The sequence below is a fragment of the Oncorhynchus tshawytscha genome, linkage group LG12 (assembly GCF_018296145.1).
Source record: "Oncorhynchus tshawytscha isolate Ot180627B linkage group LG12, Otsh_v2.0, whole genome shotgun sequence".
Classification (NCBI taxonomy): domain Eukaryota; kingdom Metazoa; phylum Chordata; class Actinopteri; order Salmoniformes; family Salmonidae; genus Oncorhynchus; species Oncorhynchus tshawytscha.
This window is the reverse complement of record NC_056440.1, coordinates 14,792,366-14,819,228: the sequence shown is the minus strand read 5'-3', so window position 1 is coordinate 14,819,228 and position 26,863 is coordinate 14,792,366. Positions and strand designations below refer to the sequence as shown.

Below are 26,863 nucleotides of genomic sequence, written 5' to 3'. Positions count from 1 at the left end.
AAATGCAATTCCCTGAAAAAGCCTCTGTAATTGAAGTGTTTGTTGCCATGGCTGCCCAGGCCTATGGCCTGTAATATAAGTATTTGTGGAAGTTGCTGGCTGTCCAGGCCAATGTAAATGGTCACCGACATAACCTTTCAGGGGGAGGTCAAAAAGGGGTGGTCACAATTATGTGTGTACATATGTTTCCATGGATATGCTTTTTAATAAAAACTATTTGAAACAAGCCATTACACTTCGTTATTATCATGGCATTTCATTAATATTTTCAGTGGTGGGAAAAGTGAGTAAAAGTAAAGATACCTTCAAGGTAAAGTCACCCAGTAAAATACTACTTGAGTAAGTCAAAAAGTATTTGGTTTTAAATATATTTAAGTATTAAAAGTAAATGTAATTTCTAAAACTTGGATGTTCTCTTGATGAGTGTGTGATTTTGGCCATTTTCCTGTCTTGATTAGTGTTCAAAATGTAACGACTACCTTTGTGTGTCAGAGAAAATGTATGGAGTAAAATGTACATTCTTTTCTTTAGGAATATAGTGAAGTAAAAGTTAAATAATAAAGTTAAATAAATAATTAACTAAAGTGCAGATACCCCCAAAAATGACTTAAGTAGTACTTTAAAGTATTTTATTTAACCACTTATTATTTAAAATTTAAATTTAACTGATAAATAGGATTTTTTTAAATGAAGAAATGCCAGGTTGGAGAGGATTTGTCACATGTTCGTATTGACCCAACATGAACAGAGTCAAAATAAAGATATGTGCCTACCTTTCCCTTGTTTGTTGGCTTTTCTGCATATAAAAAAATATAATACAAATCCTATTTTGATGCACAAAACCATTCAAACCAAGTCTGATGGCTTTTCTCTCACTTTTCCCCAAATATTTGCATAACGTCACAAACTATGCTGCTATGGTCATAATTGTTTAACAATTAACTCATTAGGATCTGGGGTACTGCGAGAGCGGGTCTTTAGAGTTACCATTTCCCGATTTAAACTCTAAAACGTTTAAACCTATCAACTTATTTTTTTAAATGATTTTTTATTAATCATAACCTCGTATCATATCATCATTCTGAACGGTCGTAACCTCCTTGCATCTGCAAAAACTAGCCTTACTAATGATTCAGTATGACACAAACTGGTTTAATGATTTATTTCCTAGCTAATTAAATGGGAACACAGGATAAACACACACACTGGTTATTGACTGGAGAAGTAATACGCTGAAAACAGGTCCCTAGCGGAATGACAACAACATGGATGCTTGTTAATGAAGAGATGGAGAGGGACAGAGACGCTTAGCATTGCCACATTCAGAAACTACTCTCACCTACAATAACCACATACTTAGCACACGAACCACCACCCGCTTTGAGCAAGAAATCATGAATGTATTTACGTGAAATGGCTAAGGTGTATGTAAACTTCCAACTTCAACTGTGCATCAGTGGTTCCCAAACTTTGTATAGTCCCCATACCCCTTCAAACATTCAACCTCCAGCTGCGTACCTCCTCTAGCACCAGGGTCAGCTGTACCTCCTCTAGCACCAGGGTCAGCTGTACCCCCTCTAGCACCAGGGTCAGCTGTACCTCCTCTAGCACCAGGGTCAGCTGTACCCCCTCTAGTAGCACCAGGGTCAGCTGTACCCCCTCTAGCACCAGGGTCAGCTGTACCTCCTCTAGCACCAGGGTCAGCTGTACCCCCTCTAGCACCAGGGTCAGCTGTACCCCCTCTAGCACCAGGGTCAGCTGTACCCCTCTAGCACCAGGGTCAGCTGTACCCCTCTAGCACCAGGGTCAGCTGTACCTCCTCTAGCACCAGGGTCAGCTGTACCTCCTCTAGCACCAGGGTCAGCTGTACCCCCTCTAGCACCAGGGTCAGCTGTACCTCCTCTAGCACCAGGGTCAGCTGTACCTCCTCTAGCACCAGGGTCAGCTGTACCTCCTCTAGCACCAGGGTCATCTGTACCTCCTCTAGCACCAGGGTCAGCTGTACCTCCTCTAGCACCAGGGTCAGCTGTACCTCCTCTAGCACCAGGGTCAGCTGTACCTCCTCTAGCACCAGGGTCAGCTGTACCCCCTCTAGCACCAGGGTCAGCTGTACCCCCTCTAGCACCAGGGTCAGCTGTACCTCCTCTAGCACCAGGGTCAGCTGCACCTCCTCTAGCACCAGGGTCAGCTGTACCCCCTCTAGCACCAGGGTCAGCTGCGTACCTCCTCTAGCACCAGGGTCAGCTGTACCTCCTCTAGCACCAGGGTCAGCTGTACCCCCTCTAGCACCAGGGTCAGCTGTACCCCTCTAGCACCAGGGTCAGCTGTACCTCCTCTAGCACCAGGGTCAGCTGTACCTCCTCTAGCACCAGGGTCAGCTGTACCCCCCTCTAGCACCAGGGTCAGCTGTACCCCCTCTAGCACCAGGGTCAGCTGTACCCCCTCTAGCACCAGGGTCAGCTGTACCTCCTCTAGCACCAGGGTCAGCTGTACCTCCTCTAGCACCAGGGTCAGCTGTACCCCCTCTAGCACGAGGGTCAGCTGCGTACCTCCTCTAGCACCAGGGTCAGCTGTACCTCCTCTAGCACCAGGGTCAGCTGTACCTCCTCTAGCACCAGGGTCAGCTGTACCCCCTCTAGCACCAGGGTCAGCTGTACCCCCTCTAGCACCAGGGTCAGCTGTACCCCCTCTAGCACCAGGGTCAGCTGTACCCCCTCTAGCACCAGGGTCAGCTGTACCCCCTCTAGCACCAGGGTCAGCTATACCTCCTCTAGCACCAGGGTCAGCTGTACCTCCTCTAGCACCAGGGTCAGCTGTACCTCCTCTAGCACCAGGGTCATCTGTACCTCCTCTAGCACCAGGGTCAGCTGTACCTCCTCTAGCACCAGGGTCAGCTGTACCTCCTCTAGCACCAGGGTCAGCTGTACCTCCTCTAGCACCAGGGTCAGCTGTACCTCCTCTAGCACCAGGGTCAGCTGTACCCCTCTAGCACCAGGGTCAGCTGCGTACCTCCTCTAGCACCAGGGTCAGCTGTACCTCCTCTAGCACCAGGGTCAGCTGTACCTCCTCTAGCACCAGGGTCAGCTGTACCTCCTCTAGCACCAGGGTCAGCTGTACCCCCTCTAGCACCAGGGTCAGCTGTACCCCCTCTAGCACCAGGGTCAGCTGTACCCCTCTAGCACCAGGGTCAGCTGTACCTCCTCTAGCACCAGGGTCAGCTGTACCCCCTCTAGCACCAGGGTCAGCTATACCTCCTCTAGCACCAGGGTCAGCTGTACCTCCTCTAGCACCAGGGTCAGCTCCTCTAGCACCAGGGTCAGCTGTACCCCCTCTAGCACCAGGGTCAGCTATACCTCCTCTAGCACCAGGGTCACCTGTACCCCCTCTAGCACCAGGGTCACCTGTACCCCCTCTAGCACCAGGGTCAGCTGTACCCCCTCTAGCACCAGGGTCAGCTGTACCTCCTCTAGCACCAGGGTCAGCTGTACCTCCTCTAGCACCAGGGTCAGCTGTACCCCCTCTAGCACCAGGGTCAGCTATACCTCCTCTAGCACCAGGGTCACCTGTACCCCCTCTAGCACCAGGGTCACCTGTACCCCCTCTAGCACCAGGGTCAGCTGTACCCCCTCTAGCACCAGGGTCAGCTATACCTCCTCTAGCACCAGGGTCAGCTATACCTCCTCTAGCACCAGGGTCAGCTGTACCCCCTCTAGCACCAGGGTCAGTTGTACCCCCTCTAGCACCAGGGTCAGCTGGACCTCCTCTAGCACCAGGGTCAGCGCACTCTCAACAGTTTTTTTTTTGTTGCCATCATTGTAAGCCTGCCACACACACACTACACTATACGATACATTTATTAAACGTAAGAATGAGTGTGGATTTTTGTCACAACCCGGCTCGTGGGAAGTGACAAAGAGCTCTTATAGGACCAGAGCACAAAATAATAATATAATAATAATCAATAATTTTGCTCTTTATTTAGCCATCTTACATATATAACCTTATTTGTTAAACAAAAATTGTAAATAACTCGCCACAGGTAATGAGAAGTTTGTGCTTGAAAGGATGCTCTTAACTCTGCGATGTTGGGTTTGTATTGGAGAGAGTCCCAGTCTTAAATAATTCTCCACACACAGTCTGTGCCTGTATTTAGTTTTCATGCTAGTGAGGGCCGAGAATCCACTCTCACATAGTTACATGGTTGCAAAGGGCATCAGCGTCTTAACAGCGCGATTTGCCAAGACAGGATACTCTGAACGGAGTCCAATCAAGAAACCTGGCAGAGGATTCTGATTAAATTCAATTTTCACAGAACCGCTTGTTAAAATTTCGATGAGACTCTCTTGTTCTGATATCGGTAAGTGGACTGGAGGCAGGGCATGAAAGGGATAACGAATCCAGTTGTTTGTGTCCATCCGTTTCGGGAAAGTACCTGCATAATTGCGCACCCAACTCACTCAGGTGCTTCGGTATATCACGTTTGACATTGTCCGTAAGCTTGAGTTCGTTTGCACTCCAAAAAAAACCCTACAATGATGGAAAGACCTGTGTGTTGTCCTTGTTAATGCAGACAGAGAAGAGCTCCAACCTTTTAATCATAGCCTCAATTTTGTCCCTCACATTGGATATAGTTGCGGAGAGTCCCTGTAATCCTAGATTCACATCATTCAGGCGAGGAAAAACATCACCCAGATAGGCCAGTCCTGTGAGAAACTCATCATCATGCAAGAGGTCAGACAAGTGAAAATTGTGGCCAGTAAAGAAAACTTTAAGCTTGTCTCTCAATTTAAAAAAACATTTATTGAAATTGAGGCATTCCCTCTCAGTGGATGCTGCAGTGTACCCAAGTGGCCTCGGGAGCAACTGCTTGCACGCACTTTACCACTCCACTATGTCTCCCTGTCATGGCTTTTGCACCATCAGTACAGGTACATATACATCTTGACCACCAAAGTCCATTTGATGTCACAAAGCTGTCCAGTACTTAATTGATCCCCCATAAATGTAACGCACATATACCAGGAGCTGTGTCAGGCCCTCCACGTCTGTTGACTCATCCAGCTGTAACACACATATACCAGGAGCTGTGCAAGGCCCACCACGTCTGTTGACTCATCCAGCTATAACATACATATACCAGGAGCTGTCAGGCCCTCCACGTCTGTTGACTCATCCAGCTATAACAGACATATACCAGGAGCTATGCCAGGCCCACCACGTCTGTTGACTCATCCAGCTATAACAGACATATACCAGGAGCTGTGCCAGGCCCACCACGTCTGTTGACTCATCCAGCTATAACAGACATATACCAGGAGCTATGCCAGGCCCACCACGTCTGTTGACTCATCCAGCTATAACAGACATATACCAGGAGCTGTGCCAAGCCCACCACGTCTGTTGACTCATCCAGCTATAACACACATATACCAGGAGCTGTGCCAGGCCCACCACGTCTGTTGACTCATCCAGCTATAACAGACATATACCAGGAGCTGTGCCAGGCCCACCACGTCTGTTGACTCATCCAGCTATAACACACATATACCAGGAGCTGTGCCAGGCCCTCCACATCTGTTGACTCATCCAGCTGTAACACGCATATACCAGGAGCTGTGTCAGGCCCACCACATCTGTTGACTCATCCAGCTGTAACACACATGTACCAGGAGCTGTGCCAGGCCCACCACGTCTGTTGACTCATCCAGCTGTAACACACATATACCAGGAGCTGTGCCAGGCCCTCCACATCTGTTGACTCATCCAGCTGTAACACACATGTACCAGGAGCTGTGCCAGGCCCACCACGTCTGTTGACTCATCCAGCTGTAACACACATGTACCAGAAGCTGTGCCAGGCCCACCACGTCTGTGGACTCATCCAGCTGTAACACATCGAATTCACTGGCTTGTATGCGACCCAGTAATTGTTTCAAAACATCTCCTGCCATGTCACTGATGTGTCGTGAAACAGTGTTGTTTGATGAAGTAATTGTCTGTATAGTTTTTTTGTCCTGTTCCCCCAGCATTGTCCCAGCCATAGCCGTGGCAGCAGGAAGAATGAAGTCCTCTACAATAGTATAGGGCTTGCCTGTCCTAGCCACTAGGTAGCTCATCATACAAGACGCTTCTAGCACCTTCTTATGAATGTTGCTTTTATTCATGTCTTACTACTCAAAAGTCGTCTTAATTCTCGCTCAAAAAACTCCTGTGGCTTATTTTCCAAATTGTCATGTTTTGTTTCTAAATGTCTGCACAGAGTGAAGGTTTCATCGAGTTGTGAGATAGTACTTTAACACATATAACACACTGTGGCTGAGGAAAAGCACTACTCCCAATATAAGTGAACCCCAAATCAATATAGTTCTCATCATATTTGCGCCTCTTCGATGATCCAATGACCCTGTCTGTTGTTCGGTGCTTTCCCGGGTAAGGGGTCAGTAGCTCTTCGGCTGCATCAGATTCACAACTGTCATTGTCCATGTTAGCTGGGCTAACAACACATGTAGAATTACTGATCCTAGCATTGTATGTGCTCGTTGAAGCAGAACAACTTCAAATCAAACTTATTTATATAGCCCTTCGTACATCAGCTGATATCTCAAAGTGCTGTACAGAAACCCAGCCTAAATCCCCAAACAGCAAGCAATGCAGGTGTAGAAGCACGGTGGCTAGGAAAAACTCCCTAGAAAGGCCAAAACCTAGGAAGAAACCTAGAGAGGAACCAGGCTATGTGGGGTGGCCAGTCCTCTTCTGGCTGTGCCGGGTGGAGATTATAACAGAACATGGCCAAATGTTCAAATGTTCATAAATGACCAGCATGGTCCAATAATAATAAGGCAGAAAAGTTGCAACTGGAGCAGCAGCACGGCCAGGTGGACTGGGGACAGCAAGGAGTCATCATGTCAGGTAGTCCTGAGGCATGGTCCTAGGGCTCAGGTCCTCCAAGAGAGAGAAAGGAAGAGAGAATTAGAGATAGCACACTTAAATTCACACAGGACACCGAATAGGACAGGAGAAGTACTCCAGATATAACAAACTGACCCTAGCCCCCCGACACATAAACTACTGCAGCATAAATACTGGAGGCTGAGACAGGAGGGGTCAGGAGACACTTGTGTTGTCGACAGGTGCAGGTGTAGTACTGCTGGTTGTAGCAGTACTACCAGTAGAGCCGGTATGTGTCTCTATGGACACGGGCCTTACTAAATGAACTGTTTGAAAATGTGAATTACAAAAATATATATATACATTTTTTAAATGTGAATCACATTTTTATTTAGCGTACCCCTGGGGTTAAGCATTCCCCAGTTTGGGAATACCTGATCTACATGAAAATAGAGTTAAGAAAAATCCTAATGTAGGCCTATGTAAACAGTTTTGACTTTTATTTTCATGACGGTCTTCATCCATAACCGTCACAGCTCTACCTGTGACCTATAATTATTGTGGCTGTCCAGGCCTATGACCTGTAATGGGAGTATTGTGGCTGTCCAGTCCTATGACCTGTAATGGGAGTATTGTGGCTGTCCAGTCCTATGACCTGTAATGGGAGTATTGTGGCTGTCCAGTCCTATGACCTGTAATGGGAGTATTGTGGCTGTCCAGTCCTATGACTTGTAATGGTAGTAGTGTGGCTGTCCAGGCCTATGACCTGTAATGGTAGTAGTGTGGCTGTCCAGTCCTATGACCTGTAATGGGAGTATTTGTGGCTGTGGTTGTGGTTGTCCAGTCCTATGACCTGTAATGGTAGTAGTGTGGCTGTCCAGTCCTATGACCTGTAATGGGAGTATTGTGGCTGTCCAGTCCTATGACCTGTAATGGTAGTAGTGTGGCTGTCCAGTCCTATGACCTGTAATGGGAGTATTTGTGGCTGTGGTTGTGGCTGTCCAGTCCTATGACCTGTAATGGTAGTGTTTGTGGCTGTCTAGTCCTATGACCTGTAATGGTAGTAGTGTGGTTGTCCAGTCCTATGACCTGTAATGGGAGTATTGTGGCTGTGGCTGTCTAGTCCTATGACCTGTAATGGTAGTGTTTGTGGCTGTCTAGTCCTATGACCTGTAATGGTAGTGTTTGTGGCTGTCTAGTCCTATGACCTGTAATGGTAGTAGTGTGGCTGTCTAGTCCTATGACCTGTAATGGTAGTGTTTGTGGCTGTCTAGTCCTATGACCTGTAATGGTAGTAGTGTGGCTGTCCAGTCCTATGACCTGTAATGGTAGTAGTGTGGCTGTCCAGTCCTATGACCTGTAATGGTAGTGTTTGTGGCTGTCTAGTCCTATGACCTGTAATGGTAGTGTTTGTGGCTGTCTAGTCCTATGACCTGTAATGGTAGTAGTGTGGTTGTCCAGGCCTATGACCTGTAATGGGAGTGTTTGTGGTTGTCTAGTCCTATGACCTGTAATGGTAGTAGTGTGGCTGTCCAGGCCTATGACCTGTAATGGTAGTAGTGTGGCTGTCCAGGCCTATGACCTGTAATGGGAGTGTTTGTGGTTGTCTAGTCCTATGACCTGTAATGGTAGTGTTTGTGGCTGTCCAGGCCTATGACCTGTAATGGTAGTGTTTGTGGCTGTCCAGGCCTATGACCTGTAATGGTAGTGTTTGTGGCTGTCCAGGCCTATGACCTGTAATGGTAGTGTTTGTGGCTGTCCAGGCCTATGACCTGTAATGGTAGTGTTTGTGGCTGTCCAGGCCTATGACCTGTAATGGTAGTGTTTGTGGCTGTCCAGGCCTATGACCTGTAATGGGAGTGTTTGTGGTTGTCTAGTCCTATGACCTGTAATGGTAGTAGTGTGGCTGTCAAGGCCTATGACCTGTAATGGGAGTGTTTGTGGTTGTCTAGTCCTATGACCTGTAATGGTAGTGTTTGTGGCTGTCCAGTCCTATGACCTGTAATGGTAGTAGTGTGGTTGTCCAGTCCTATGACCTGTAATGGGAGTGTTTGTGGCTGTCTAGTCCTATGACCTGTAATGGTAGTGTTTGTGGCTGTCCAGGCCTATGACCTGTAATGGGAGTGTTTGTGGCTGTCCAGTCCTATGACCTGTAATGGTAGTAGTGTGGCTGTCCTGTCCTATGACCTGTAATGGGAGTATTGTGGCTGTCCAGTCCTATGACCTGTAATGGGAGTATTGTGGCTGTGGCTGTCCAGTCCTATGACCTGTAATGGGAGTATTGTGGCTGTGGTTGTCCAGGCCTATGACCTGTAATGGGAGTATTGTGGCTGTGGTTGTCCAGGCCTATGACCTGTAATGGGAGTATTGTGGCTGTGGTTGTCCAGTCCTATGACCTGTAATGGGAGTATTGTGGCTGTGGTTGTCCAGTCCTATGACCTGTAATGGGAGTATTGTGGCTGTGGTTGTCCAGTCCTATGACCTGTAATGGGAGTATTGTGGCTGTGGTTGTCCAGTCCTATGACCTGTAATCGGAGTATTGTGGCTGTGGTTGTCCAGTCCTATGACCTGTAATGGGAGTATTGTGGCTGTGGTTGTCCAGTCCTATGACCTGTAATGGGAGTATTGTGGCTGTGGTTGTCCAGGCCTATGACCTGTAATGGAAGTATTGTGGCTGTCCAGTCCTATGACCTGTAATGGGAGTATTGTGGCTGTCCAGTCCTATGACCTGTAATGGGAGTGTTTGTGGCTGTGGTTGTCCAGTCCTATGACCTGTAATGGGAGTATTGTGGCTGTCTAGTCCTATGACCTGTAATGGTAGTAGTGTGGCTGTCTAGTCCTATGACCTGTAATGGTAGTGTTTGTGGCTGTCTAGTCCTATGACCTGTAATGGTAGTAGTGTGGCTGTCCAGTCCTATGACCTGTAATGGTAGTAGTGTGGCTGTCCAGTCCTATGACCTGTAATGGTAGTGTTTGTGGCTGTCTAGTCCTATGACCTGTAATGGTAGTGTTTGTGGCTGTCTAGTCCTATGACCTGTAATGGTAGTAGTGTGGTTGTCCAGGCCTATGACCTGTAATGGGAGTGTTTGTGGTTGTCTAGTCCTATGACCTGTAATGGTAGTAGTGTGGCTGTCCAGGCCTATGACCTGTAATGGTAGTGTTTGTGGCTGTCCAGGCCTATGACCTGTAATGGTAGTGTTTGTGGCTGTCCAGGCCTATGACCTGTAATGGGAGTGTTTGTGGTTGTCTAGTCCTATGACCTGTAATGGTAGTAGTGTGGCTGTCAAGGCCTATGACCTGTAATGGGAGTGTTTGTGGTTGTCTAGTCCTATGACCTGTAATGGTAGTGTTTGTGGCTGTCCAGTCCTATGACCTGTAATGGTAGTAGTGTGGTTGTCCAGTCCTATGACCTGTAATGGGAGTGTTTGTGGCTGTCTAGTCCTATGACCTGTAATGGTAGTGTTTGTGGCTGTCCAGGCCTATGACCTGTAATGGGAGTGTTTGTGGCTGTCCAGTCCTATGACCTGTAATGGTAGTAGTGTGGCTGTCCTGTCCTATGACCTGTAATGGGAGTATTGTGGCTGTCCAGTCCTATGACCTGTAATGGGAGTATTGTGGCTGTGGCTGTCCAGTCCTATGACCTGTAATGGGAGTATTGTGGCTGTGGTTGTCCAGGCCTATGACCTGTAATGGGAGTATTGTGGCTGTGGTTGTCCAGGCCTATGACCTGTAATGGGAGTATTGTGGCTGTGGTTGTCCAGTCCTATGACCTGTAATGGGAGTATTGTGGCTGTGGTTGTCCAGTCCTATGACCTGTAATGGGAGTATTGTGGCTGTGGTTGTCCAGTCCTATGACCTGTAATGGGAGTATTGTGGCTGTGGTTGTCCAGTCCTATGACTTGTAATCGGAGTATTGTGGCTGTCTAGTCCTATGACCTGTAATGGTAGTAGTGTGGCTGTCTAGTCCTATGACCTGTAATGGTAGTGTTTGTGGCTGTCTAGTCCTATGACCTGTAATGGTAGTAGTGTGGCTGTCCAGTCCTATGACCTGTAATGGTAGTAGTGTGGCTGTCCAGTCCTATGACCTGTAATGGTAGTGTTTGTGGCTGTCTAGTCCTATGACCTGTAATGGTAGTGTTTGTGGCTGTCTAGTCCTATGACCTGTAATGGTAGTAGTGTGGTTGTCCAGGCCTATGACCTGTAATGGGAGTGTTTGTGGTTGTCTAGTCCTATGACCTGTAATGGTAGTAGTGTGGCTGTCCAGGCCTATGACCTGTAATGGGAGTGTTTGTGGTTGTCTAGTCCTATGACCTGTAATGGTAGTGTTTGTGGCTGTCTAGTCCTATGACCTGTAATGGTAGTAGTGTGGCTGTCCAGGCCTATGACCTGTAATGGGAGTGTTTGTGGCTGTCTAGTCCTATGACCTGTAATGGTAGTGTTTGTGGCTGTCCAGGCCTATGACCTGTAATGGGAGTGTTTGTGGTTGTCTAGTCCTATGACCTGTAATGGTAGTGTTTGTGGCTGTCCAGGCCTATGACCTGTAATGGTAGTGTTTGTGGCTGTCCAGGCCTATGACCTGTAATGGTAGTGTTTGTGGCTGTCCAGGCCTATGACCTGTAATGGTAGTGTTTGTGGTTGTCCAGGCCTATGACCTGTAATGGGAGTATTGTGGCTGTGGTTGTCCAGTCCTATGACCTGTAATGGGAGTATTGTGGCTGTGGTTGTCCAGTCCTATGACCTGTAATGGGAGTATTGTGGCTGTGGTTGTCCAGTCCTATGACCTGTAATGGGAGTATTGTGGCTGTGGTTGTCCAGCCTATGACCTGTAATGGGAGTATTGTGGCTGTCCAGTCCTATGACCTGTAATGGGAGTATTGTGGCTGTCCAGTCCTATGACCTGTAATGGGAGTGTTTGTGGCTGTGGCTGTCCAGTCCTATGACCTGTAATGGGAGTATTGTGGCTGTCCAGTCCTATGACCTGTAATGGTAGTAGTGTGGCTGTCTAGTCCTATGACCTGTAATGGTAGTGTTTGTGGCTGTCTAGTCCTATGACCTGTAATGGTAGTAGTGTGGCTGTCCAGTCCTATGACCTGTAATGGTAGTAGTGTGGCTGTCCAGTCCTATGACCTGTAATGGTAGTGTTTGTGGCTGTCTAGTCCTATGACCTGTAATGGTAGTGTTTGTGGCTGTCTAGTCCTATGACCTGTAATGGTAGTAGTGTGGTTGTCCAGGCCTATGACCTGTAATGGGAGTGTTTGTGGTTGTCTAGTCCTATGACCTGTAATGGTAGTAGTGTGGCTGTCCAGGCCTATGACCTGTAATGGGAGTGTTTGTGGTTGTCTAGTCCTATGACCTGTAATGGTAGTGTTTGTGGCTGTCTAGTCCTATGACCTGTAATGGTAGTAGTGTGGCTGTCCAGGCCTATGACCTGTAATGGGAGTGTTTGTGGCTGTCTAGTCCTATGACCTGTAATGGTAGTGTTTGTGGCTGTCCAGGCCTATGACCTGTAATGGGAGTGTTTGTGGTTGTCTAGTCCTATGACCTGTAATGGTAGTGTTTGTGGCTGTCCAGGCCTATGACCTGTAATGGTAGTGTTTGTGGCTGTTCAGGCCTATGACCTGTAATGGTAGTGTTTATGGCTGTCCAGGCCTATGACCTGTAATGGTAGTGTTTGTGGCTGTCCAGGCCTATGACCTGTAATGGTAGTGTTTGTGGCTGTCCAGGCCTATGACCTGTAATGGTAGTGTTTGTGGCTGTCCAGGCCTATGACCTGTAATGGGAGTGTTTGTGGTTGTCTAGTCCTATGACCTGTAATGGTAGTAGTGTGGCTGTCAAGGCCTATGACCTGTAATGGGAGTGTTTGTGGTTGTCTAGTCCTATGACCTGTAATGGTAGTGTTTGTGGCTGTCCAGTCCTATGACCTGTAATGGTAGTAGTGTGGTTGTCCAGTCCTATGACCTGTAATGGGAGTGTTTGTGGCTGTCTAGTCCTATGACCTGTAATGGTAGTGTTTGTGGCTGTCCAGTCCTATGACCTGTAATGGAAGTGTTTGTGGTTGTCCAGGCCTATGACCTGTAATGGGAGTGTTTGTGGCTGTCCAGTCCTATGACCTGTAATGGTAGTAGTGTGGCTGTCCTGTCCTATGACCTGTAATGGGAGTATTGTGGCTGTCCAGTCCTATGACCTGTAATGGGAGTATTGTGGCTGTGGCTGTCCAGTCCTATGACCTGTAATGGGAGTATTGTGGCTGTGGTTGTCCAGGCCTATGACCTGTAATGGGAGTATTGTGGCTGTGGTTGTCCAGGCCTATGACCTGTAATGGGAGTATTGTGGCTGTGGTTGTCCAATCCTATGACCTGTAATGGGAGTATTGTGGCTGTGGTTGTCCAGTCCTATGACCTGTAATGGGAGTATTGTGGCTGTGGTTGTCCAGTCCTATGACCTGTAATGGGAGTATTGTGGCTGTGGTTGTCCAGTCCTATGACCTGTAATCGGAGTATTGTGGCTGTGGTTGTCCAGTCCTATGACCTGTAATGGGAGTATTGTGGCTGTGGTTGTCCAGTCCTATGACCTGTAATGGGAGTATTGTGGCTGTGGTTGTCCAGGCCTATGACCTGTAATGGGAGTATTGTGGCTGTCCAGTCCTATGACCTGTAATGGGAGTATTGTGGCTGTCCAGTCCTATGACCTGTAATGGGAGTGTTTGTGGCTGTGGTTGTCCAGTCCTATGACCTGTAATGGGAGTATTGTGGCTGTCCAGTCCTATGACCTGTAATGGGAGTATTGTGGCTGTCCAGGCCTATGACCTGTAATGGGAGTATTGTGGCTGTGGCTGTCCAGTCCTATGACCTGTAATGGGAGTGTTTGTGGTTTTCCAGTCCTATGACCTGTAATGGGAGTATTGTGGCTGTGGCTATCCAGTCCTATGACCTGTAATGGGAGTATATGGCATTATAACAATCTCTTGTAATTTCTCCACCATGCCAGTTCAACTGGGTCGTTGTGTATGACCTTTAACATAACATAACCTCTCTCTCTCTTTTTCCTTTGTTCTTTGTCAGGGAGGAAAATTCAAGATTCTGGACACATGCAACCTGCCACTGACAGGAAAACAGTGTGTGGATCGGATCATCACTGAAAAGGTGTGTGTGTGTGTGTTTCTCTTTCGTATTTTCTGTTTGCCAAGGTGTCCTCCATATCTTTGTTGTCTAGATTAAATTTACTGGCTTTGCTACACAAATGAAACTCCTCACAACACAGGCCTCATGTGAATGTCTTCCACACAGAAAGATTGAAATGACTCTTCAAAACAACTCTGTATAATCCAGATATTTTGGAGTCCAACTGGGGCTATTTAGACGCCTGGGTTATATTATACCTAAACTGAATATGAGTCATAATGTCAGGCTTTATGGGAAACACTTTGCTCTGGTGACTGTATAGTACTACTGACTCACTGTAGACCTAGAGCTGACATGCTCCTCTCCAGCTCACTGTAGACCTAGAGCTGACATGCTCCTCTCCAGCTCACTCTAGACATAGAGCTGACACGCTCCTCTCCAGCTCACTGTAGACCTAGAGCTGACATGCTCCTCTCCAGCTCACTGTAGTCCTAGAGCTGACATGCTCCTCTCCAGCTCACTCTAGACATAGAGCTGACACGCTCCTCTCCAGCTCACTGTAGACCTAGAGCTGACATGCTCCTCTCCAGCTCACTGTAGTCCTAGAGCTGACATGCTCCTCTCCAGCTCACTGTAGACCTAGAGCTGACATGCTCCTCTCCAGCTCACTGTAGACCTAGAGCTGATACGCTCCTCTCCAGCTCACTGTAGACCTAGAGCTGACATGCTCCTCTCCAGCTCACTGTAGACCTAGTGCTGATACGCTCCTCTCCAGCTCACTGTAGACCTAGAGCTGACACGCTCCTCTCCAGCTCACTGTAGTCCTAGAGCTGATACTCTCCTCTCCAGCTCACTGTAGACCTAGAGTTGACACGCTCCTCTCCAGCTGACTGTAGACCTAGAGCTGATACTCTCCTCTCCAGCTCACTGTAGAGCTAGAGCTGACACGCTCCTCTCCAGCTCACTGTAGAGCTAGAGTTGACACGCTCCTCTCCAGCTCACTGTAGAGCTAGAGCTGACACGCTCCTCTCCAGCTCACTGTAGACCTAGAGCTGACACACTTGAGGGTTTATAGCATTGGAAAAGGTTGAAAGAGCACAAACAGAATCGCTTGGCCTTGGCGGTTGGAAGCCACTTGGCTTGTTTCAGTATTCTAAACAATACACCCAATCTTTTTACCTGGTAAATGTATTATATAGACAAAGACACACACTGAAAGAGAGATGGAAACACACACACACCCACATCAAACAACACACTCACATCAGGGACTGATAGATGGTATTGATGCTACAGAGAGACATGGGGAGATGGAAATTACTTTTATTTGGTTAACCATAATCCAATCAGCAGATTTCTGCTAGGATGCCCAATCTTGATTTGACATCCCAGAATGTAGGGCTGTCTTCTACGATGGCGAATTTTATGACGTTAACAGCTCCACCACATGGCCCAACGTACCGCTAGTAATGCTTCATCTGGAAATCCCTAAAGAGCTCTAACGTTCTTACGTTTTCAAAGCTGCAGAAATAATTACCATTACAGTATAAAAAAAGCATTAGGATTTCTAACATTTCAGTAATCATTTGTACTTTTTGTAAATGAGTCAATCAAAGACTATAATGTTTTCGTGATGTTTGAAAACCACAGTTATTTCTTATGGTAGGATTGTAAAATGTTCTAGCAACGTGATTGCTGCAGCCAATATTTTTGTTCTAAATGACAGACTCAGAGGATGGCTATCACACATAGGTATCCTCTGAGCTGGTACCTGTTTCAGTCTGAATATCATCTAGCTAGCAGGTACAGTGGCTCCTCCTTTAAAAGTTCTGAGCTTACACCGCGGGACTTAGAGTTACCCAGCGTCACGGGTAACGATTGTGCATATTCTTTTCAAGTTTTTTTTCCCAGCCATATCCAATACCAGGTGTATCAAACTCATTCATTGTAGCAAGCAGGGAGTAGGTTTCGAACCCTCAACATTCTAACCCGAAGTCCAGCACGCTATCGACTGTGCCCAAATGTATTAATTGGGGTTGGGCCCGATTGTGGATAAAAACACTTTAGCAGTTGTAATCTTTAACATGGAAAGGAGAAAAAGTATTATTATTAATTTTTCACAAGCGTAGCAGGATGGGCTATTAGCTGAACAGTAGACTATTCAACCTTTACTAAAGAATTGTCTAATAGCCGAGCTAGGTATGAACCCCCCTCCCCAACTTGCAACAAATCATTTTCAGGACTATCTAGAAAAAGCAGCAGAGATGCGCAATAGGTTTCTAAGAAGAGGATATTCTCCACAATGTGTGGATGAAGCTCTTCATTTGGTATTGGGGTAAACAGGAGATAAACTGCTACAAAAAAAGACCCTCTAAAGCTAAAGAACACTCTGTAATGTTCACAACTACATATACTTTGAACTCGCAAAAAGTGGGAAATGCTGTCAAGAAACACTGGAATGTTTTATTTACGTGATAAATTGCTCCATGCCAACTGCCAGGCACAAGAAAATCAGCCAGAATGTTTTGGGATTTTCACCCCCCCAGACATTATTTCCTAAAGGTCTTAATGATGAAATGCCTATGTATGTTATGTTGTAAATTTGAACATTAATTATGCCCCTATTTCAGATTACTCTGACATTTTTCTTACACTATACCCAATGATTTATGAAAACTTGCTTGGTAGGTCGAGATCCTCATTGTGGTTTTACAGACGTGTTTAAGACGTTTTATGTACACACTTCATTTGAATATTTATGAAATGCATATTGTTATATTTGGTAGCACTTATTTGTTTTTCCTTCGCCTCCAACCCCTTTCGATGCATGGAACGGATGTGGGTGTGGCTAGGTCTACATAACAGTGCTAATTTGAAAAACTCACAAAAGCTGTGATTAAGGCCGATACGTAAAGATCAGTGATACGATCAAGAGCTGTGTGCGGGTTCCTCCTTTTTCCTCATCTTATCTGGCTGCTGCCATGCACCTGTATAAAAAGATAGCTCAGATGTGCGACTGCCTTTTTGAATTTTGAATTTGACTTTACAAACAACAAGAGGGCTTAATTGGAGTCTATTTCTTCGGAGCCTTGACCTATATAAAATAACTTAACTGGCTGAGGTAGGCTACGAGGCTTAACAGCCTAATAGAAGTAGGATTGTTTTTATTAGGCCTACTTACAATTGCAACTGGTCAAAAATGTATTATCCTACATAAAACAATCATTTAAAGAAAAAAAGTCTGCACGTTCGAACTAAAACAATGTAACTAAAAAGAAAGCGCACATTTGTAATTCGAAAACTCTAAAAGTAATTGTAGATACACATTATATGTGACATTATGGGTACAGTAAAGAATGTAGCCATCATGCAAATGATTCCTATTAGCAGGACAATAGACTTTTTATAGCCTGGCTATCGTTGTGAAAATCCCTCAACTTGCAATGTATTCCATGCTTAAGTATTCTAAAGTGTTACATTTCTAACTTAAAACAGCATTACTTCATCAACATCTTTATGCTTTCGTTAGTCTTCTTGATCTTCTTAATTTTTTTCTGTAGCAATTTTGAGCAAATTGCTCAAGGGCCACAGTTGATTCATCTGTGAAGATGACGTTATTGAATGTCTCGCCAGCTTTGATCCTTACCTGGGCCTTCAGGACGCAAAGTTCTTTGTTTGTCATACCAATCTTTGGGTCAAAAGAACAGTACAGAACAAGCGACAACACATGGTTAATGTTCTGAGAATTGTGTAATCTGCGGATATCATGGCTCGGTAAGAAATATGTATATATATAGCATATAAAACATTTCTTACTGAGCCGTGATGTCCGCAGATTACAGATTGCCTTTGCCAAACCCTCATCATCTTCATTCATCAGTGAGTCAGTGGCTTTGAATAATCCTTGACTCACTCACGCGTTGAAAAGGGCAAGGTAGAAGATGGAGTCACAATCCAAGCCAGGCACACCTGTGAGCTCTGGAACTCCACCTCCGACAGGCAGAGTCAGCATACAGTAAGTGGCGGGTTCATCAGGTTTTCGGTTCACTCTGACATTATCACTCCTCTTCTGACAACAGAACTTCACCAACTGCTCACCAGGCACAGCAAGGGCCGCCTGGACCGTTATGCTGTTCTGCTATTCCAAGAATGTGTAACCGAAGAGAGATACCACGAGTGGGCACAGAATACATAGCCTTCCTGCTGTGGCCATCTATTTCAGCACCGTTTTGCGCTGCTCTGAGACGAGTATGTAGAAACAAAAATGTTCAAATATTCCATGAAATTCTCTAAGATAGGTGTTGACTGAATATAAGCAAGTGATGTCTACTAAATAATCATGTTAGGTTTCTCCAGAAATAAATAATTCTAAATAATTGGCTTTAATTACAAATTAGTGAGAATGTCTCACCCCATGTTGCAAGAATTGCCTTTTTCTCGCTCACTCTAGGTTAAATGAAAATGAAATCTCCAAAATATCTTTACTTTTTAAACAAAGAGATTATTATTCCTTAATTTAGAATTATTTTAAAAACCCTGAGGATCTGTGAGAATATCTTAGAATATCTAACGGAAAATGCCCCTTAGATATTAATATAGAGTCCTCCAATCCTCTAAATGTAAGGAAAATTCCCCTTAGATATTAATATAGGGTCCTCCAATCCTCTAAATGTAATAATTGGCGAAGAGTCACCTAATTGAATAAAATATTTTTAGATATACTGTTAAAAAACGGTGTAGGTCTTATTTATTTAAAGAGCATATTGAAGTTAGAAGCAAAAGCCTACAACTATTTTAGCACTGTTTTGTGCTGCTCTGGGACAAGCACGACATAGGGATTCTTTAGCTAAATAGGCCAGTACTGTACTGACAGATATCACGTTGTACACTGCCATATTTTCCACTCCATCCTAACAGAATCCCAGAGGGTTTTTCATGGAATAGAAACACCATAATATTAATCAAATTAATTAAGCAAGTACCAGTCAAAAGTTTGGACACACCTACTCATTCAAGGATTTTTCAATATTCTTACTATTTTCTACATTGTGGAATAGTAGTGAAGACATCACAACTATGAAATAACACATATGGAATCAGTTAAGAACAAATTCCCATTTACAAGGACAGCCTACTCCTTCCTCCCCAACAGGGATTTGAACCCGGTCTCCCGCGTGCCCTGCATTCTGTAGTACGGACATGGCCTGCTTTCCCTTATGTAAGGAATTAGGCACTTTCCAATATTTACTACTGTATGTATTGTAGACTGCACAGTAGCCTAATATACAAATAAACACATTTTGTTAATAAAATAATTATAAAAAATACTCTTTCAAAATGCAGATGTTGATTTAGTTATGGATACATAATGAATTACTATGGGAATAAATACTGCTGATTTACAGAAATATTGGAACAAAGTTGTCTAATGAAGGGAAACAATTTAGAATCTTCCAATCCCGTAGCCTACTCCTGACGGTCATGTTGAACATCGCCATATTTTCCATTCCATTATAACGGAAACCCTGAGGGTTATAGAAACAACCTTAATATTAATCTAATTAATTAAGCCACATTTCTTTAAATAAATCCCATATTAATACAAAAAAGGTTTTAACTATTAAATGCTTCTCAAAGATGCCTTCTGGTGGTCAAACTAGCAATAACTTGCAGTATCAGAAAAAATGGCTGAGAATTAAATGACGTGCTGCGACAGCAGTATAACACAACTTGTAGAGGAGGAACCACTGTACATGTTTCAGTCTGAATAACACATAGCTAGCAGGTACATGTTTCAGTCTGAATAACACATAGCTAGCAGGTACATGTTTCAGTCTGAATAACACATCGCTAGCAGGAACATGTTTCAGTCTGAATAACACATAGCTAGCAGGTACATGTTTCAGTCTGAATAACACATAGCTAGCAGGTACAAGTTTGTCTGAATATCACATAGCTAGCATGTACATGTTTTTTCTCATCAATGCCCTGGTTATTATTTAATTGTTAAAATTCTGACCGTTATTATACTCAAACCTGTCAGAGCAGACCAGAGCAGACATCCTGTGGCCCTGAATAGTGCCTGTTGATGTCTGCTGTGCTGACCAGGACAAAAGGCTGCCTGCAGACATCAATGGCTCCATATTCAGCTTGGCTGGCCAGAACAGAGGGGTCACAGTGGTGTAATGGAGGTCTGCATAGGATCATTGATTCTATGTCTTTGTGTGTTCAGTATTGCAGGGGGTAGAGAGGCAGATCAATGTGGGAGCTTTGTGTGGGTCCTGTAGCCGCGTTTCTCTCCGTGTCCGATTTCGCCAGACTCTGCATGTTCCTTTTCTCCGTCTCTTCCTTTCTTCTTTCTGAATGTCTGTTCGTCTCTCTCTCGCTCACTCTTTTAGTCTCGCTATAGGTGGCTATAGAATTATGACCAGTCAGGATTTCGTCTATCCACTCCTTTCTGCTCGGGTGCATTTTAGAGCGAATGCACAACATGATTCCCAGCTGGATGATTTCTGTCAACATTTATAAAGGTTAATGTGTCTCCTATCCACTGCCGTGAGCCCCTCCTCCCTCTCCTTCTTCATCCTTCTTTTCTGCTCTCCTCCCTTATCCTCATCCTCCCCTCCCTTCTCTTAATACCTCTTTCCTCTTCTTTCTCTCTTTTCTCTCTCTTTCTCCTCTCATCCCCCACCACTCTCTTCTCTAGCTGGCCTCTTCTCTGGTTACTTTTCCCTATGTTCTACCTCCCCTGTCTCCTTCCTCCCCCCAGCAGCCTGCCAATGTGTGTTAACTAGACATTTATCTGATGAGGTGGGGGGCTGGATGGTACTGTGCCCGCTGCCCACCCCTGGAACAGCACTCTCCGCCTAGTGCTTCAGAGCAGGTGACAACAGACATGTAGAGCTGACGAGCTTTTCAAGAAAGCCTTGACTGTGCTCTCGGTCTCTCCACCTACAGTATAATAGCTCCCCCGTTACCCACTCCTCTCCCCAACAGCTGTCTATTGTATTATTGCCTTTGTATGAATTCACATTACTATAAATTAGGTGTTTGTGTTGAAGGGGCAGGGGCAGGGGCAGGGACAGGACAGTTGGATGATATGGAGACAGCTCAGCAGTGGAGACCAGTAGAGAGACTGCTTGGACTGCGCATACATAGTGTTTGGCATCCATCAGAGCTGCTTGCATTAACAGTACGGGTTCTATTTTCAGCTGGTGCTAAGGAGGCGCTAGTGTCAAATGCGCGCTAGTTTGCAATTTTGTCATGTAAAAACTTTTTCCAGCCCTAACGCCAGGTTCTGCAATTTACCTCTCTTATATCAGCTCGCTTGCGCTCAGATGGCCATTGTGTTAGGTTTGTTAAAATACAGCCATTAGGTTTACCATTGTGTTAGGTTTGTTAAAATACAGCCCTTAGGTTTACCATTGTGTTAGGTTTGTTAAAATACAGCCATTAGGTTTGTTAAAATACAGCCCTTAGATTTACCATTGTGTTAGGTTTGTTAAAATACAGCCCTTAGATTTACCATTGTGTTAGGTTTGTTAAAATACAGCCCTTAGATTTACCATTGTGTTAGGTTTGTTAAAATACAGCCATTAGGTTTACCATTGTGTTAGGTTTGTTAAAATACAGCCCTTAGGTTTACCATTGTGTTAGGTTTGTTAAAATACAGCCCTTAGGTTTACCATTATGTTAGGTTTGTTAAAATACAGCCATTAGGTTTGTTAAAATACAGCCATTAGGTTTACCATTATGTTAGGTTTGTTAAAATACAGCCATTAGGTTTACCATTGTGTTAGGTTTGTTAAAATACAGCCCTTAGATTTACCATTGTGTTAGGTTTGTTAAAATACAGCCCTTAGGTTTACCATTGTGTTAGGTTTGTTAAAATACAGCCCTTAGGTTTACCATTATGTTAGGTTTGTTAAAATACAGCCATTAGGTTTGTTAAAATACAGCCATTAGGTTTACCATTATGTTAGGTTTGTTAAAATACAGCCATTAGGTTTACCATTGTGTTAGGTTTGTTAAAATACAGCCCTTAGGTTTACCATTGTGTTAGGTTTGTTAAAATACAGCCATTAGATTTACCATTATGTTAGGTTTGTTAAAATACAGCCCTTAGATTTACCATTGTGTTAGGTTTGTTAAAATACAGCCATTAGATTTACCATTGTGTTAGGTTTGTTAAAATACAGCCCTTAGGTTTACCATTATGTTAGGTTTGTTAAAATACAGCCCTTAGGTTTACCATTATGTTAGGTTTGTTAAAATACAGCCATTAGATTTACCATTGTGTTAGGTTTGTTAAAATACAGCCCTTAGGTTTACCATTATGTTAGGTTTGTTAAAATACAGCCCTTAGATTTACCATTGTGTTAGGTTTGTTAAAATACAGCCCTTAGGTTTACCATTGTGTTAGGTTTGTTAAAATACAGCCCTTAGGTTTACCATTATGTTAGGTTTGTTAAAATACAGCCCTTAGGTTTACCATTATGTTAGGTTTGTTAAAATACAGCCCTTAGGTTTACCATTGTGTTAGGTTTGTTAAAATACAGCCCTTAGGTTTACCATTATGTTAGGTTTGTTAAAATACAGCCATTAGGTTTGTTAAAATACAGCCATTAGGTTTACCATTATGTTAGGTTTGTTAAAATACAGCCATTAGGTTTACCATTGTGTTAGGTTTGTTAAAATACAGCCCTTAGATTTACCATTGTGTTAGGTTTGTTAAAATACAGCCCTTAGATTTACCATTATGTTAGGTTTGTTAAAATACAGCCATTAGGTTTACCATTGTGTTAGGTTTGTTAAAATACAGCCCTTAGATTTACCATTGTGTTAGGTTTGTTAAAATACAGCCATTAGGTTTACCATTGTGTTAGGTTTGTTAAAATACAGCCATTAGGTTTACCATTGTGTTAGGTTTGTTAAAATACAGCCCTTAGATTTACCATTGTGTTAGGTTTGTTAAAATACAGCCATTAGGTTTACCATTGTGTTAGGTTTGTTAAAATACAGCCCTTAGATTTACCATTGTGTTAGGTTTGTTAAAATACAGCCATTAGGTTTACCATTGTGTTAGGTTTGTTAAAATACAGCCATTAGGTTTACCATTGTGTTAGGTTTGTTAAAATACAGCCATTAGGTTTACCATTGTGTTAGGTTTGTTAAAATACAGCCCTTAGGTTTTCCATTGTGTTAGGTTTGTTAAAATACAGCCCTTAGGTTTGCCATTGTGTTAGGTTTGTTAAAATACAGCCCTTTATCTCCTAACCATTTTAAATCCTTCCACTACACTACCTTAAACGCAATAGGGTCAGGCTGTCTAGTCGGGTATTGTGTTTCCCTACAGTTTAAGCCTGTTGGATGAGAGTGGCAGTGATGACCCTCCTGGTTACACGTTGTTCTGTTCTGAGTCCTCGGGATAATTCAAATCTTGCATCATTGTGTTTTCAAAATGAGTGAGGAAACGGGGAGCCTAAAACCTGCTCTCCACAATTCACACACGTGCACACACACACACACACACACACACACACACACACACACACACACACACACACACACACACACACACACACACATACACCTGTTTGCCCTTGAACATAAACAACACACATTCAGCCCTCTGATAACAGAGAGATTAATTTAAGTATATTTTTTCATGTGATGATGATGCTGCTGATATTGAGTCTGGTGGTGGTAGGTACCTGCAGCCCTAGGGTGCATCTCGTCTCAGCCCTTTTTCACTTCTACCCTCAGAAGTTTTTGAAACATGTCTGAGGCCCTTTTCGCAATAGTGAAATAGTTGTGTGTGCGGCATGCAGATGTCTGTGTAAAGGTACATTTGGAGGGCCACCATGGCAGCAGCGGTCCCCACAGTAACCCTGTGGAATGTGGTTAGTCACCATGGGGTCCCCACAGTAACCCTGTGGAATGTGGTTAGTCACCATGGGGTCCCCACAGTAACCCTGTGGAATGTGGTTAGCCACCATGGGGTCCCCACAGTAACCCTGTTGAATATGGTTAGTCACCATGGGGTCCCCAGAGTAACCCTGTTGAATGTGGTTAGTCACCATGGGGTCCCCAGAGTAACCCTGTTGAATATGGTTAGTCACCATGGGGTCCCCACAGTAACCCTGTGGAATGTGGTTAGCCACCATGGGGTCCCCACAGTAACCCTGTGGAATGTGGTTAGTCACCATGGCAGCAGTGGTCCCCACAGTAACCCTGTGGAATGTGGTTAGTCACCATGGGGTCCCCAGAGTAACCCTGTTGAATGTGGTTAGCCACCATGGGGTCCCCAGAGTAACCCTGTTGAATGTGGTTAGTCACCATGGCAGCAGTGGTCCCCACAGTAACCCTGTGGAATGTGGTTAGCCACCATGGGGTCCCCAGAGTAACCCTGTTGAATGTGGTTAGTCACCATGGCAGCAGTGGTCCCCACAGTAACCCTGTGGAATGTGGTTAGCCACCATGGGGTCCCCAGAGTAACCCTGTTGAATGTGGTTGGTCACCATGGGGTCCCCAGAGTAACCCTGTGGAATGTGGTTAGCCACCATGGGGTCCCCAGAGTAACCCTGTGGAATGTGGTTAGCCGCCATGGGGTCCCCAGAGTAACCCTGTTGAATGTGGTTAGTCACCATGGGGTCCCCAGAGTAACCCTGTGGAATGTGGTTAGCCACCATGGGGTCCCCACAGTAACCCTGTGGAATGTGGTTAGTCACCATGGGGTCCCCACAGTAACCCTGTGGAATGTGGTTGGTTTGGTAAACTGTACATTTTAAAACAGCATTCCCCTCTGGAAAGGAAAACAGCCCAAAATAATGACATATTTATTCACAGTGGAAACAGACATTCCACTGGTTCTAGATAACTGCAGCAGTGAACTGCTACCTGTGGTATTGGCAGTAACCACTATACTGGCAACAGTTGGCAGAGTTGTACTTAATGTCCTCTGGTTATTTCCCTCTTATGTTGCCTTCTATTAATAAACCACAGAAGACCAGCTAATTCCACAAGACAGCCCTAGTGAATAACAGGACTGGCCTCGGCTCAGACACTAATCGATGTTAGTGTGAGGATGGCTTTAAGCTGTGGTCCAGTCACTAACATCACAGAAAGTCCTAGACAAGTCTCTCCCTCCCTTTGCCCTCCCCTCTTACTCTGACTTTGTATTGTTCTTTTCATACTTCATGTTTTCTCCTCCCTGTTCCCTTCTGCTCTCCCTCACTCTTTTATCCTTCTCCCTCTCCCTATCACTCCATCCTACAAGTTAGCTGTAGGTTTTGACAGCTTTCCTGAGAGTGATAGCTCTCTCTCTCTCTCTCTATTCTCTCTCTATCTCTCTCTCTCTATTCTCTCTCTCTATATTCTCTCTCTCTATTCTCTCTCTATCGCTCTCTCTCTATTCTCTCTCTATCTCTCTCTCTCTATTCTCTCTCTCTATATTCTCTCTCTATATTCTCTCTCTCTATTCTCTCTATCGCTCTCTCTCTATTCTCTCTCTATTCTCTCTCTCTATATTCTCTCTCTATTCTCTCTCTCTCTATTCTCTCTCTATTCTCTCTCTATCTCTCTCTCTCTATTCTCTCTCTATCTCTCTCTCTCTATTCTCTCTCTATCTCTCTCTCTCTCTCTCTCTCTCTATTCCCTCTCTCTCTCGCTCTCTATTCTCTCTCTATCTCTCTCTCTCTCTATTCTCTCTCTATCTCTCTCTCTCTATTCTCTCTCTCTATATTCTCTCTCTATATTCTCTCTCTATATTCTCTCTCTCTATTCTCTCTCTATTCTCTCTCTATTCTCTCTCTCTCTATATTCTCTCTCTATTCTCTCTCTCTCTATTCTCTCTCTATTCTCTCTCTCTATCTCTCTCTCTATTCTCTCTCTATCTCTCTCTATCTCTCTCTCTCTCTCTCTCTCTATTCCCTCTCTCTCTCTCTCTCTATTCTCTCTCTCTATATTCTCTCTCTATATTCTCCCCCCGCCCCTGTCCTTCTGACTACACCATAGCCTCTCCCATACATATCTCATATCCATCTCCTGGCTCTGCCTGTAATCACTGTAGCTGGGTTATGGCTCCATCTTTTTTAATTGCTTCCTTCCCTTGTGTTATTTTTCTAACTTACAGGTCAAGCAATACAGTATCATTATAGGAGAAGAGGATAGCAAGCTCTTTTAGAGCATTGAGACAAAGCCCATATCTTACAACAGCAGGCTGTATCCCAAATGAAATGTTGGTCTAAAGTAGTGCTATTACGAACATGGTGTGTTTTGAGACGCAGACAGTGTTATTGGGAGTCTAAAATGGCAGGAGAGACCAACACTGTAAGAATGTAGCTAGGGTGAGACTCGGGTCAGACCAGTCTGGCCTTGTTAACACAGAGTAATGTCAGACAGTGGAACTCTTGTAGATTCTGGTGTTAGCTGTGGTCCTTTCCTATTCTCTCATACAGCCAGATCTTTCTTGGGATCTTATTTTGGCAATGAGAATAGTGACATTTAATTTCAATCTTAATTTTCTGATGATTTGAACAAATAAGCACTTTTCTCTTGTCTGTAGACATTAACCTATTGAGCTGAAATGCAGGACCCTGCAGAGTGCATTGCCGACCTTGAGTTTTGTTTGAAGTAAAGTGGATCTCTGCCAGAGAACTCAACAGGCAGCGGTCCAACCCTCTAGCCCCACACCCAGCATTTCAGATGTTGTCTTATTGAATACATGCATCTCTCTGTCTGTCTCCCTTTCTCTCTGTCTCCCTTTCTCTCTGTCTGTCTCCCTTTCTCTCTGTCTGTCTCCCTTTCTCTCTGTCTGTCTCCCTTTCTCTCTGTCTGTCTCCCTTTCTCTCTGT

General features: G+C 44.7%; 1 protein-coding gene and 1 long non-coding RNA gene across 2 annotated transcripts in view; both read left to right on the top strand.

Annotated features, from left to right (window-relative positions):
- LOC112262590 (succinyl-CoA:3-ketoacid coenzyme A transferase 1, mitochondrial) overlaps positions 1-26,863 on the top strand; it is a 130,053-nt gene that overhangs the window by 98,746 nt on the left and 4,444 nt on the right. The window contains exon 15 of the mRNA XM_024438216.2: positions 13,950-14,030. Coding sequence (XP_024293984.1) covers positions 13,950-14,030 — 81 coding nt within the window. The remainder of the gene's footprint in view (positions 1-13,949; positions 14,031-26,863) is intronic.
- On the top strand, positions 21,464-22,739 carry LOC121847923. The gene is made up of 3 exons (XR_006084793.1): positions 21,464-21,505; positions 21,729-21,848; positions 21,952-22,739. It is a non-coding gene; the product is annotated as an uncharacterized LOC121847923 (long non-coding RNA).